Source organism: Pteropus medius, unplaced genomic scaffold (assembly GCF_902729225.1).
Source record: "Pteropus medius unplaced genomic scaffold, Ma_sr-lr_union100, whole genome shotgun sequence".
Lineage (NCBI taxonomy): Eukaryota > Metazoa > Chordata > Mammalia > Chiroptera > Pteropodidae > Pteropus > Pteropus medius.
The window spans coordinates 5019415-5033731 of NW_024346150.1; the positions used below are offsets into that span (position 1 = coordinate 5019415).

The following is a 14317-nucleotide window of genomic DNA, read 5'->3' on the forward strand; positions in this document are numbered from 1 at the left end:
ATAGAACTCGTTTTATTCCTTCCTTTTTATGCTAAAACACTGTTTTGGGGGTCGATTCATGGTGCCGGGTATATATTTATTTTGTTGCTTGTAACTGCTACCGAGTATCCAGAAGGCACATGGCTCATATTTTATTTATTGCCCCCAGGGACAATGAACACCCAGGTCGTCTCCATATCCTTTTTTGTACCCAGAGTTTTTCTAGAGTATATGCCCAGCTTGTTCTCTAGAAGAACTACATGCATCGAGAGTCCTCCAGAAATGTACAAGTATTTCCATTTCCTCATGTCTCTGCCAACAAATAGAATCATCTAACTTTCTAAACTTTTTGCCAGTCGTATCGGTGTAAAATGATGTCTAGTTGTTTTGGTTTGCAGAGCTCTGATTACTGATGAGTTTGAGCGTCTCTTCATATTCTGGCCCTTTGGGTTTCCCTTTCTGTGAACTGGCTGTACATATCCTTTGACCATTTTCTTATTGGTCTTCCTGCTCATTTTCTTATTGATTTATAGGGATTTATTCTTTATTCTAGATATTAGTCCTTGTCAGTTTTAGATTTTGCAAATATATCCTTTCGACTTGTCTATTATTTTGACCGTGATGTCCTTTAATAAACAGAAATATTTAAATTTTGATATGATCAATTAGTGAATCCTCTCCCCGCCGATGGTTGATATTTAAAAGTTCTTCCTCAGGTGGAATACCTTTCAGGTTGTTTTAAGAACTCTAATTTGAATTCTATTAAGAAGCTTTAAGGAGCTTTGCTTTCCTCCCACTTTTGTCCTTTTATAGTCATTAGATGATTCAACAATGAAGGGACAGTAGATACAAATTACAGATTTGGTTGTGATTTTACAGATGTGCTCAAGGCAAATGGATTTTTTTTATCTATTTCAAAGTCATGTTGGGGATCAAATTCTTTTAATACCATTTTACTACCATCTCCGATCTACTCTCCTGGGCCATTTCTGCCTTAGATACTTGCCCCTTCTGGCTCCTTGTCCTTATAAAGCTCATAGAATCGCTAGATTGTATTCTCACTGTCAGAGTATCACCTTTCTGCTCTAGACTTTGGTCCATGCACATCATAGGTCCATCCTCTCCTAGACCCTCTGGGTGCTCAGAGATGTGCAGGCATTTCTTTTTATACTTAAAGACCCTTTGGAGGTGCCCTGTATTAGCATCCAGCAACAACCTTAATTTGATATGCTCATCTATACTTTGATACATCATTTAATTTGAAGAGCAATCCATTTATTTTTAAGTGCAATCCTCTTAGGTGCCTTCATGGTGTGATTTTTTTCATTGAATGAGCCAAACCTACACAAATCTCAGAGCAGGCAGCTCCAGCCAGGGAACTCCTAGACTCAGAGAAAATTAACTGTGAAAGTACCTTGAGGGAACTCCAGTGGTTTCCAACTTGAGGTGGTGTCCCCACTCCTATTCTGAGGAGCATTTGGAAATAATTGGGGGAGGGGCACATTTTTGGTCATCACAATGACTGAGTATCCCACTAGCTCTTAGTACCTGAAGGGTAGTGTGCTAAATATCCTACCATGCCTTGGAAGGTTTGAAACAATAAGGAATTGTTTAGCCCCAGTAGAGCCCTATTAAGAAGCAAACAGTGCCGATAGTGTGACCCATTAAGGAACAATGATTTAAATCACTTTGTTGTATAGGTGATGAAAATAAGACCCAGAGAGACCGGCAAGTGCCCAAGCTCACACAGCTAGATCTGAACTAGAATATAAGTTTCTAGACACTCAGGCTGTGGTCTCCTATGGATATAAATACATTCTATTGGGTGAGCTTATTCCCAGTTCTTCTTTTGGGTGGTAGAACTATTTCACGTGCACCCTGTTCTTCTTGTTTTTAATCTCTCTCTCTTTCTCTTTCTTTACTGCTTACAGCTGAGCTTGGTGATTATGATCCTGATGAGCATCCTGAGAATTACATCAGTGAGTTTGAGATTTTCCCCAAGCAATCACAGAAGCTGGAAAGAAAAATAGCAGAAATCCATAAAAATGAACTCAGGTAACAGGGGTAGACATTTGTAAGAATAGGGTAGGTGCCAGCCTATTCTTACTGCGGGGGATGTGGAAACCATGTTTTGAAGTCAGGATATTTGTACTGTATGGGCACACTGTTTCACATGGCAGAGCAGTATTTCTGGGCACTGTCAGAGTCCTCTGTTAATAACAATCTCAAGTGTGGAATCTCCTGGGTGGCTGTTTATGAACCATCAGCAGTAGTTATTAGAGCCATATATTTTCTTGTGGGTTTTAACCATCTTTTGAGTTTCTGAAAGGGAAGTCTAGGGTAAGTAATTCTTCCTGTTTTGAAGTTTGCATTGCCTCTTTCCCTCCTGTGGCTGTCACTGGAAGCTTCGACTCCAAGTAGAATAGATTCCTTCGACAAGGTTTCTTTTGCTGAGCTGTTTTCAGAGTGACAGATTCAGTGCCTGCTCCTCCTTTCCTTGTCTGTGATGCTCCGGAACGATTGCTGACTATAGAGTAGTAGTGTTAGGAGTAGCAAAATCGCATGTAGCTTTTGGTGTCCCAGACACTGTTCTAATTACTCGTGCATATTGACTTATTTAATCTTCACGACAACCTAGGAGATAGATGCCATGGTTATTCCCATTTTACAGATGAAGGAGCTGAGGCACAGAGAGATTAAGCATCCTGCTCAAGAGCACCCAGCTAGCAAGTGGTAGATGCAGGATTTGGATCTAGGCAGCCTGGCTCCAGAGTCTTCGCTCTTAAGCATTGTGTGATCCTTCCACTCTGCATAGGCAACCAGGAATGAAATGAAACATGCATAGGAATCACCAGCAATTTGAAAGTCAGGTAACTTAGGTCTTCTGGTCTGTCACTAGAATTTAGATCTGTGCAAATCGCAGAAAAAATTTGTTTTGATAATAGCAAGCATGAGCTGTGCTGTGACAAATGTTGATGAAGAACTGCAAGAGCTGAGATGCTTCTGTCTTCTGCGCCTCTGGTAATTATAAAGAAATTAGGGTTACTGGATTATGACTTCTGGAACAAATTCCTGTCCCCTTGTGAGGGAGTGCCGGAGCTCCCTACTTTATGCAGGCACTCCCCCTCCTGGCGAGTCTGAGAAGAGTGCACATGTGGGGATTGAAGGTGGCAGCATATTTCAGCTTGGAAAACATGACCTTTGCTCTTCGAGATAAAAATGGTTAGATGTCAAAAAATTATATTAATTGCAGAAAGCAACATACTCTCTCTATGGGTAATTTTAGAATATTGTCTCCTGATGGAAAGCTTTGCTGAAAGTACGACGCTTTGACTACTCTTTTTACATTTTGGGGACAGCATGCTAGAGGTTAAAGTTCCAATATCCAGTTGAGGGATATGAGGACCAGCAGTGTCTGGGAAGCACAGGGGGAGACCTTGTGGACAAAGAAGTCATATCCACTGTGCATAGTAGGAAATGGGAATTGAAATCTGTGACCAGATTTTGCAGGGCATCAAATGCTTGGAACATATGGTAATAGTAAACATTTACTGAGCACTTACCGGATGCCAAAACACTGTGTTAAGAGCCTTATATGCATCACCCTGTCAGCCCTCCCAAATTCTACAAGGTAGGTGCTACTGTTGTTTCCAGACTGAGGAAGAAAGCATAACCAGGAGTGGCTAAAGGACTTGCTTTGTTAGTAGGGGAGTCAGGACTTGAACCTTGCTCTTATCTGAAACTTAACATCCCTGCTCTAACTATGCTGAGCAGCCGCAAGTCTCACTGATGTTCCACAGCTATCACCATGGCAGTGGCGTCAGAAGGTGGAGACTGCAGGCAAGAGGACCAGTTAGTTAGTTCTGCTGTCCAGACAAGAGATGCCGCGAACCTGAAAAAGAATAGGAGAGAACATTGAAAGAAATCTCAAGAGACATTGCAACAAGGCAGTGACCCATGACTTCATGACTAAATGGATGAATCAAAGAAGATTCCAGATTGTTTTTTATAACCAGGAAGCTGTAGATTGGCTCTTGTGCCAGTACCTGAATTTGTCGATAACCTTGTAAATGGTTATCACACACCTAAGGAACAGAGGGGATCACCAATCAGCCATGGAAGTAAATGCCGTGGTTAGATCAAAGCTGCCGTTCTGTGCCACTACGCATTTGTAACACCCAGAAAGGCCCTGTAAAGAAGTCAAACTTGTATGTCTGAAAGATAAAACAGCCAGAAATCATGTGTCATTGTGAGGAGAGATGCAGAGACTACTTTTGTATGTATTTTCGTTCATTCTCCTCAAGTGGTTGTGCATTTCCTCTTACATTGATGCAGCAGAGAGAAATTTTAGGTTTGGATGGACATTGAGAAGAACAGAATGAGCTGATCGTGTGGAGGGGAGGGGCTTTCTAGAACTGGTTGGAAACCTGCTGCAGAGACTGAGGTGACTCTGGAGGCTCAGCGAGCACATCTCACATGGTCTGTGAAAGTGTCGATCTCCTTATGTGGGAACTGGACCTTTGGTTGGATCACCCTGCTGACCTGACAGTGTCAGGAAAGAGTTGTAAATGGAAGAGATTGTTATGAGGCTTCATCAAGGTGTTGCCATCTTATTCTCCAAGGTTGTCACAGCACCCATGACGGCAAAGGGATGATGTATGCTCAGTGATCTGTTGTTATGGAAACTTCCTGAGAGGATTCCAGTTGGTCTTTGTTGGGGTGTCAGGGGCCCCCAAATAGCCTCCTGCTTCCTATCTGGTTTCTGAACCAGCTGAGAAAGAAAACAAAAGAGATGGTCATAGAGGCACTTGAATAGAAATAATGATGATGGTTTACAGTGGGATAAACATTTTACCTGTGGGATTTTACAACCTTCTCCAGCCTCTTTACTTGATTAGAATCATTCTTCTGTGCTTTCTGAGGAAGGGATAGAAGCTTAAATTCTTGGGAGAAAATCAGGGAGGAAGAAGAACCTCTACCCCTCCTTGGGAGGCTACATACTGCTGGAAGGTAGAACTAAGATGGCTTGATAGACGGGCATGAATACGAGAATTCTTTAGGCGGAAGGAGAGAGGGGAGAGTAAGAGAGGAGGGGAGGAGGAGAGTGGAACTTTGAGGTGCTTAAAAATAGAAGCTCAGCGAGCCCTTTGCACACAGGTCATGAAAATGTCGATCTTGCGTGGGAATTGGACGTAATTGGAAGATCAAGATTTTAGTAAGAGTTCTCATAAACTAAGTGCTTAGACTTCTTTTATTTGTGAGTGAAGATTGAAATTCATGGCTCGGTCAACTTTGCTTTCTTAAATGTGCCACATCTTTCTTTGAACAGGAGGATAGGGTAGGAAGAAGTGACAGTTTTGCAAATACAATAACATCGTTAATTGATTATCGCTATATCTGTCAAGAAAACTTAGATTTTGCTGAGAAAACAACCCTCAGAGCTCAATGGCTTAGAACAAGGAAGGCTCATTTCTTACTTTGCTATCTGTCCACCTTAGGTCAGCTGGAGGACTCTGCTCATCATTGTCACTCAGGGCAGTCCTAAGCTTGAATTTCCCAGTTGTTGAGCCAAAGGGAAAAGAAAGATCTGGAAGGTCTTGCTTCAGCTTGGAAGTGATACATGTCACTTCTGCTTAATCACTGTTGCCATAACTAGCCACATGGTCCTGCCCAAGAACAAGGACCTACAATTCTATGAGGTTTCCAGAAGGTGCATACTGGAAATAGCTGGAAATAGCACTTAAAAACTTCACAATATTATTCACTTATAGGTTTGTTTCTTTTTTTAAATAGACTTTATTTTTTAGAGCAGTTTTAGATTCATAGCAAAAATGAGTGGAAAGCACAGAGATTTCTCTTGTACCCTCTGTGTAGCCTCCCCCATTGTCAATGCCCCTTACCAGAGTGGTACATTTGTTACAATTGATGAACCTACATTGACACATCATTATCACCACCCACAGTCCATAGTTTACTTCAGGGTTCACTCTTGGTGGTGTACATTCTATGGTTTTAGATAATGACATGCACCCACCAATATAGCATAATATAGAATGCTTCCACTGCCCTAAAAATCTTCTGTATTCATCTCTCCCTTCCCCTGAACCCCTGCCAACCACTTATCTTTTTATTGTCTCCATAGTTTTGTCTTTTCCAGAATGTCACATAGTTGGGTCCACACAGTATGTAATCTTTTCAAATTGGCTTCTTTCACTTAGTGATATGCCTTTGAGGTTCCTCCATGTCTCTTCATTTATAGCTCATTTTATGGCCGAATAATCTGTTTTTTGGATGTACCACAGTTGATTTATCCATTCATCTCTCGAAGGACATCTTGGTTGCTTCCAAGTTTTGGCAATTATGAATGAAGCTGCTGTCAACATCCATGTGCAGGCTTTTGTGTGGACATAAATGTTCAACTCTTTTTGGTGAATACCAAAGAGAGCAATTGCTGGATTTCATCTTGTGAGAAACTACTGAACTGTCTTCTAAAGTGGATGTTCCATTTTGCATTCTTACTAGCAATGAATGAGAGTTCCCATAGCTTCACATCTTTGTCATCATTTGGTGTTTTTAGTGTTCTGCATTTTGGCCATTCTAAAAGGTGTCTAGCTAATAGTTTAGAAAGATTTTATAGAGGCATATTTGAGCCTCTTAATATCCTGTGAATTAGGGGACGTGGAGATGTATGATTCACATTATTGGATAGATGTCAGTGCTAAAACCCACTGAGAGTGAATACTTCTAGATCAGGAGTAGTTAACAAGTATTTTTTTTTTTTAATTTGTTTTTTGTTTGTGTGTGTGTGTGTGTGTGGCGGGGGTGAGAGGAGCTTTCTGGGCTGTATGATCTCTATTCCAGCTACTCAGTTCTGTTTTTGTAGAGCAAAAGAAGACACAGACAACACATAAATGAGTGAGGCATTATTCAATGAAACTTTGTTGACAGAACAGATGGTGAGCCAGATTTTACCCATGAGTTCTAGCTTGCTGACTTCTGCCCTAAAGAAGTGGTGGAGCAGGTCTAGAATCAGTTTCTGCTTCATTATTCTACCTCTATAAATAATTTTAAAACAACAAGAGCCATATTTGTTTTTAAAATTATGTGTAACAAAGAATCTCACGTAACTTACAGATTTCATTTGAGTTTGGTATGCAGAGATGAGGTCCTAGCACTAGGACTGCTTTAGAAATAGGTCATTCTTCCTTCTAGAGCCCTCTGGTGGCTGGAGGAAGCCATTGCCACAATCCCTGGGGACATGACAGTTCTGTTATTTTTGATACTTCTTGGTTTCTGGTTTCCACAGCTTTGATCATGGCCATTTGGGTTAAGATGGAGTACCCATTTCCTTAGTCCTGAGGATGTTCAGAGGAGTTGAAGATCAAAAATAAGATTGATTTCACCATCAGAAACCCTGATAGGTTTTTCTGAAGGTTTTCCAAGAGTTTCTACTTACCTAGTCCTCTCATCACCAGTTCCTCAATTTCTTATTAGAGGCAAAGATATTTGAATTAGCTTCAGTCACAGATCATCATCTTTTACATATTTCAAAAGCTCATTTGGCGGTAAAGTGGTTTTGATGAAGTACAGTAGTCCCCCCTTATCTGTGGTTTTGCTTTCCGCAGTTACCTGCGGTCAATTGTGGTCCAGAAATAAATTCCAGAAATACCAGAAATAAAAATTCATAGTTTTTAAGTTGCGAGCTTTTCCAAGTAGCATGATGAAATCTTGCACCATCCTGCTCCATCCCCTGAGATGCGAATCATCCCTTTATCCAGTGTATCATCTTACATCATCGCAAGAAGAAGGGTGAGTACAGTACAACAAGATATTTTGAGAAACCAGATTCACATAATTTTTATTACAGTATGTTATAATTATTCTATTTTATTATTAGTTATTGTTAATCTCTTACAGTGCATAATTTATAAATTAAACTTATCATAGGTATGTATGTATGGATAGGAAAAACAGCATGTATGGGGTTCGGTACTGTGCAGGGTTTCAGGCATCCATTAGGGGTTTTGGAATGAATCCGCTGTAGATAAGAGGGGACTGCTGTATATTTCTTGCTCTTAAAGAGAAGAAAAATCATCCAATTAGCCACCACCATAATGATCTAATACAGTGAGTTTTCTGCTAGAAGCAATAATGACACCGAGTGTACTTTAAACAGTCATTATCTCTTTTTATTTCTCAAAACTCACATTCTCTGTAAATCATATGCTGTGGCTTCTGGGCAAGGATTTATAGTTTCAAAAATGTCTAGCTTTCCAGAAGCAAGTGCCCTGCTATGATAAATACCCTCCACCTATGCTTCTGGTGGATAGCTCACAAGGGCCTCTTTAGGAAATGTTTTTGCGCAGTTTTGAGAAGAGCGTTTATTGTGTAAAAGGAAGAGGAAAAATGTCAGATTAGTTTATAGCTCTAATTTTTCTTAAACTGTGCTATCCCTCTGTCATCTCTAGTCTTCCTTCCCATATCCTTTCCTCTCCCTATAAGTCTCTCATTCCAAAACTCTAGAATCTCTCTCCCTGGGAGGTTATAAAACCCATTTCCATCCTGTCATTACTTGGTAGAATGCCCTTATTAAGAAGGAGAAGAGAATAATTTGGCATCAAACGCTCCTCCTGTAAAAACTAAATCCTTGCATTATGTGGCCTAGAGTCAGGGACATTTCTAGGGAGGGTCGGGCCAGGGGCAAAGGATGTGTACACTTATTTTTTATACACATGAAATTTGGCTAAAGTGACTTGAAGGGAGAAAGTGATGTCACTTAAAGTACAACATGGTTATGAAGAAGGAGAGAGGGGGAAGTATCAAAAGCTGGAATCAGCCATTTCTAAATACATCTTTAATCATCCCTTAAATGTGATTCTAAATTATGCATAGACTTTTTGAACTTTTGATGAGACTAAAACAGTGTATTTATCTACTCATCCATCTGCACACCCATCCATGATTCATTGAGACATCCATGCATCTATCTTTCTGTCCATCTATCCATCCATCCCTCTACATACCCATCCAAGATTCATCCTTACACCCATGCATCTGTTCATCTGTCCATTCATCCATACTCTCATCCATGATTCATCTATATATCCGTTTATCCATTTCTCCTTTCATGCAACAAATATGTATTGAAGGGTAACTGTATGTTAGGAATTGCAGATGTTTTGGACGCTCTGGCCCAATGATCTTCAACTGCTTCACCACCAAGCTGGGATTCCCTTCATCATCTATACTCCCCTATGACCTCATAATTTGAAAGGTTTTATCTAAAAAATAGTGTGAAGCAACAATTAATCTGTTTCCTAATTTCATTAGTCAAACATAGCTACAACTACCATCCAGAGCCTTTGAATATCAAGAGTAACTAGACAAAAACAAACTTAACACCCAAATATTAAACTTAAGGGACTTTTGGAGTTCGAAGCAGGGATTATAAAATGATAGTACTTGAACTGCACTCTGACCCAGATGTATGTTCTTTGGGCCAGACAATAGTTTTCAAAAATGGAACCAGTTGCCTTAAGTTACAGTTTTACTTACAATTGGAAGATTTGGCAAAACTAGGCCCTGACCTCTACATGGTGGCACTCAGCTAGAGCTAAGCAGCAGTGCCCTTCAAAAGAATTGTTTGTTTCTCGAATCACCATTGTCCCTGCTCAACCAATTCACCTCTGCCTCCACTGGTATTGAGTTTGCAACCACCTTTTTTTTACCAATAAGGGAGGAGAGTTCTGAGAGATTAACTTTCCAAGGCTACATGATTATGAAGTAATAGACCTTGAGCTGAAACCCGAGTTTCCTTGTACAGTGCTCTGATATCTTTCTAAGTTGCTGCTTTCCTATGAGTTTTGTCCTTGCCTGGCCCCAGGGCATCACCACCTGCCTCATAGCTTGGCAGTTATCCAGATTCGTGGTGCTCTAATACTCTGCATAGAGATGGTCCCTAATGGTCTCCAAGGAGTTTGCAAGAGATAATGTTCCTCTCTAAGTAAAGAATTAGAAATGACTGGGGACTCTCACTTCCATTAGGATGTAGAAAAGCATGAGACATTGATTTCCCCCCAACGCTGAGATAATGTTAACAAGCTGTATAAACTACAAAATTATATTTCTGAAACCTATCTGAGAGCTGAGGATATAAAGAAACCTAAACGTACTAAAATCCAGACTGGCCTTCCTAGAAAAGTGGTGACCTGCAATTGCTCACTTTTGGAGATGTGGTGGGAGGAGGAGGAATATTGCATAGGTGGGGTACAAGGGGAGCTAGCCAAATCTTTAACAAGCTTTTTAGTGGCCACAAGTGGGCTGACTTGACTGATTGGGACCTCAAATACTCCAGCTACAGAGTGAGTTGCACTTTCCCACCACCATTTGGCCTCAAGCCTTGACTGAGTGAAGAAGGGCAGGATGCCAAAGTTGGACAGGGAGGGAGAGCTAAGTGAAATTGCTCTGAGGCACTCCAGACCTTTGGCCAGGGCTGGGCAGCTCTTGCCAAAGGCGGGGAAGGGACTGCAGAAAAGAAAGAGATCTTCTGAAGTGCAGAGAGCCAGAGGTGGGGCTGAAGAGCAAAGGAGATGCCCTGCAGCTCAAAAAGTCAACAGGTGGGAAAGCTTAGAGGGCCCTCCAGAGTCTCCTGGCTGCTAAGATCCTAAGCCCTGCCGAAGGGCAAGTTGGGAGAGCACTCACACGTTTGCAGCCAGTGGTGAGCAGAATCTAACTAAAGTTGCAACCAAATTGCAGCAAGAACTACCCTCAAGTTGAGAATGTGACTTTGCAGGAGAAGACCATTATATTGGTCTTCCACCCATGAGTTTAATTCTGGAGCTCATAGACGCAGATGGATCATGGGGAGCCAGACTCACCCCTTTCCTGGCCATCTGTGCTCCAAGCAGTCCAGGTCATTGCTGGCGAGATCCACACCTCATTCTACAATTAATGTCCACTAATAATTTGTATTCATTCTTGGGATGCTGTACGTTTTTGTTCTAAATGTAATGGTGTGCTAGAGGCAGATTAATAAGAGAGTGCTACTCTTTGACAAAGTGTATTCGAGATGGGCAGAAAGGAGATATATAGCTAAATACATAATTACTTGACTTCACCTAATTTGTTACAAAAGCATATCTTTAGAGAATTGCTAGCTCTTAAAAAAGAATCCGACTAATCACTATTGTTTTTTTTAACATCAGAATGTCTCATTAGAGACACTATTAACCTTAGCAGAACAGTTCCTGATACAAGATTTAAAGGCTAGAAAATCATTATTTTCCATTACCCAACAGAGTTTTTGCCAGAAACAAGTGTCCAGTGGGAGACTCAAGGGAATGGAGGCGGTGGTGGGGAGAGGGAAGCATTTCTATTTGATTGATCTTAGTGTCTTCCTGAAAACTGATCATAAAAACGGTTTCTCCTTCAGTGAGTGAGTGGGATGCGGGAGTTCCTAGTGCTGTTGGGGCTCTACCTTTTCATCATTGGTTTTGAACCCTTTTCTTTCTCTGAGCATTTGCGATTAGCCTCTCTCTGTGTATGACTTTTTAGATTAAGTGTTTTAAATGCCTCACCATTGGAGATCTGCAGTCAAACGCAAAGCAAACAATTCCAATTTGGGCACTTTTATTTTGAAGAGGGGCCTTCACTTTGATGTAAATATCTTGATGTGCTTCTTGACATTTCCCCCAGTGTCACTTTTCTCATGTCAGCCACATATAGGACTAGTGCAAGGGAACAAATGCTACTCTGAGTGAAGAGAGAATATACTATGCCAGGCTCTAGTCTAATGGCCGTATATCTGTTACCTGCTTACTCCTTACACTAAATCTTGGAGGTATGTACTGTTTTTATCTTTATTTTATGGAATCTAAGAGACAGCTTCACTTGTTCTCTATGCTTCTGTTCAGTTCCTAGATCAGGGTTCAGTAAACTATTTCTGTACGAGGCTATTTAGCAAACGGTTTAGGTTTGCAGGGATTACAGTCTCTCTTGCTGCTGCTCAGTTTTGCCATTGCAGCATGACAGCATCGGCAGACGGTATGCATACAAATGGGTGTGGCTGTGTGCCAATAAAACTTTGTTGACATTGAAATTTGAATGTCCTATAATTTTCATGGGCTATGAAATATTATTCTTCATTTGTTTCAAACCACTGAAAAATGAAAAAAAAACACACCTATTTTTAGCTTGATGACTGTACAAAACCCGGTGGTGGTCAGGATTTAGCCTGCAGGCTTTAGTTAGGGGGTCTCTAACTTAGATTAAATCTGAGACCTCAGGGCTGTCTCAAATACCTATCCAATTCTGCTTATGAATTCGAATATCACCAGATACTCTGAAGTGTCCTCTCCCAGATCACCTCCCTCCCTTCTCAACACTATTATGAATTTTGGGTTATTCATTTTCTTCTTTTGCTTTTATAATTGTGCTTCCCGTGTCTCACTAAATAATGCATTGCTTTGTTTTTGCCTAATTTTAACATTCATATAAATGAAATCACACTCTATTCTTGTATCTCACTTTTCCCCCATCAACCTTATGCTTTTGTGGTTCTTCCACATTGATGCATATAGCCATATGTTCTCATTTTTTGCTTCTGTATAATTAATTTTCTATTTTATGAACATGTCATATTTTATGTATCCATTTCTCCTATTGATAGACATTTAGGTTGTTTCTAGGTTTTTGTGATTATGGTTTCTTCAATAATTCTCATGGGGGTGCATGTACAGGAGTCCCTAGTCCATATGCAAAGCTCGGTGTGGAATTTGCTGGGTCCCCGAGTTTTCACAACTTCAGTTTTTCTAGGATATTGTAGCTTGTTTGCTCCTGCTTATATTCACACTGACAGTATGTGAGGTTCCCAGTTCTTCACATCCTTTTTTTTCTTTCTTTTCCTTTTTAAATAAACTCTTAAAAGCCGAAGTATAACACAGATTCAGAAAAGTGCATAAAACGTAAGTGTAAAGCTCAATTAATTGTTATAAAGCAAGCATGTATGTAACTGCCACCCAGGCCCAAGAGAGTTGGAAACCTCAGAAGCCCCTATTCCCCTTCCCAATATTTGCCTTGTCTCTCTTCTCCAAAGGGGAAGTCACATCTCTGACTTTTAACATTTTAGTTTCTTCTCATTTTTGAAAGCTACATAAATGGAATACATTCAGCATGTAGTCACTTGTATCTAGCCTCTTTTGTTCAGTTTAATTTTTGCAGTAGTCACCCATATTGTTGTGGTAGATTTAATTCATTTATTTTCATAGCTGTATAGTTTTCCATTTTAAATCTATTCTACTGTTGATAGACATTGAGGTTGAATGGAATTGCTGTATTACAGGGTAAACATGCTCAACTTTAGTAGATAATGCCAGAGTTCCAAAATTCTGTTCAGTTTAATTTTTTGATAGGTCTACAAAATTGCTCTTCCACCAACAGTATGTGAGAGTTGCTTTTGCGGCACATCCTCTTGAGGACTTAGTATTGTATTTTAAATTTTAGCTATCAGATGGATATGTGTATGATTTCCCACAGTTTTAATTTGTATTTTCCTTATCGGAAAGGGGTTATGCACACTGTCATGTGATGGTTGACTATCTGAATATCTTATTCGAGCCTGTTTAAGTCTTCTGCCAATTTTTCTTCTGAGTTGTCTTCTTCTTCTTCTTTTTAAAATATTGTTTATTGATTTATGGGATTAAAAAATATATATACATAGGAGTTCTTTTTATTATTGTACATGTTGCCAAAATCTTTTCCTGTACTGGGGCTTGCATTTTCACACCCTGGATAGTATCTCCCGATGAACAGAGGTCTTTAAGCTTAGTGGCATGTCCTCTGGAGCTGTGTGGCACTGCACCTGCTGCCATCCGGGGTTGAGTGTTTGCGATTAGAGATCAGATGCCCATCCGATTTACAAAGGACAAGAAAATTCAGAAAGAGACCACTTGGGCAAGCAAAATATGCTGTTTCCAACATGAACTTTCGAGTTATAACTTTTAGTCATTAACTTGTTCCCCAGACTGACTGGAATAGAAGGGTGTGCTTTAAAACCAAACTTGAATTTGAAGAATAAGCAATGTGTGGCTTATATAGAGGTGCTGACAGGTTGACCACTAAGGAGAATGGCCAGCTCTCTAGAGCAGAGGACTTCCTGTTAGTGTGGGCAGAGTGAGGGCTTTTCGTGCCATGTGGGAGGATTATCCTGGAGCAGCTAATGTCCAGTGGCTGAGGGAGGTTCTGTGCTGCTTAGGCTCTTGTCCTGGTCCATGTAGGCCCCATTAGGCTGAAGTTTTGCACTGAGGACCACCAAAGAGGGGGCGCTGTTTAGTAACATGCT

General features: G+C 40.5%; 1 protein-coding gene across 6 annotated transcripts in view; it reads left to right on the top strand.

Moving 5' to 3' along the window:
• FRMD3 (FERM domain containing 3) overlaps window positions 1-14317 on the top strand; it is a 283990-nt gene that overhangs the window by 191604 nt on the left and 78069 nt on the right. For all 6 annotated transcript variants that reach the window (XM_039875676.1, XM_039875678.1, XM_039875677.1 and 3 more), the window contains one exon: window positions 1911-2034. In XM_039875676.1, coding sequence (XP_039731610.1) covers window positions 1911-2034 — 124 coding nt within the window. The remainder of the gene's footprint in view (window positions 1-1910; window positions 2035-14317) is intronic.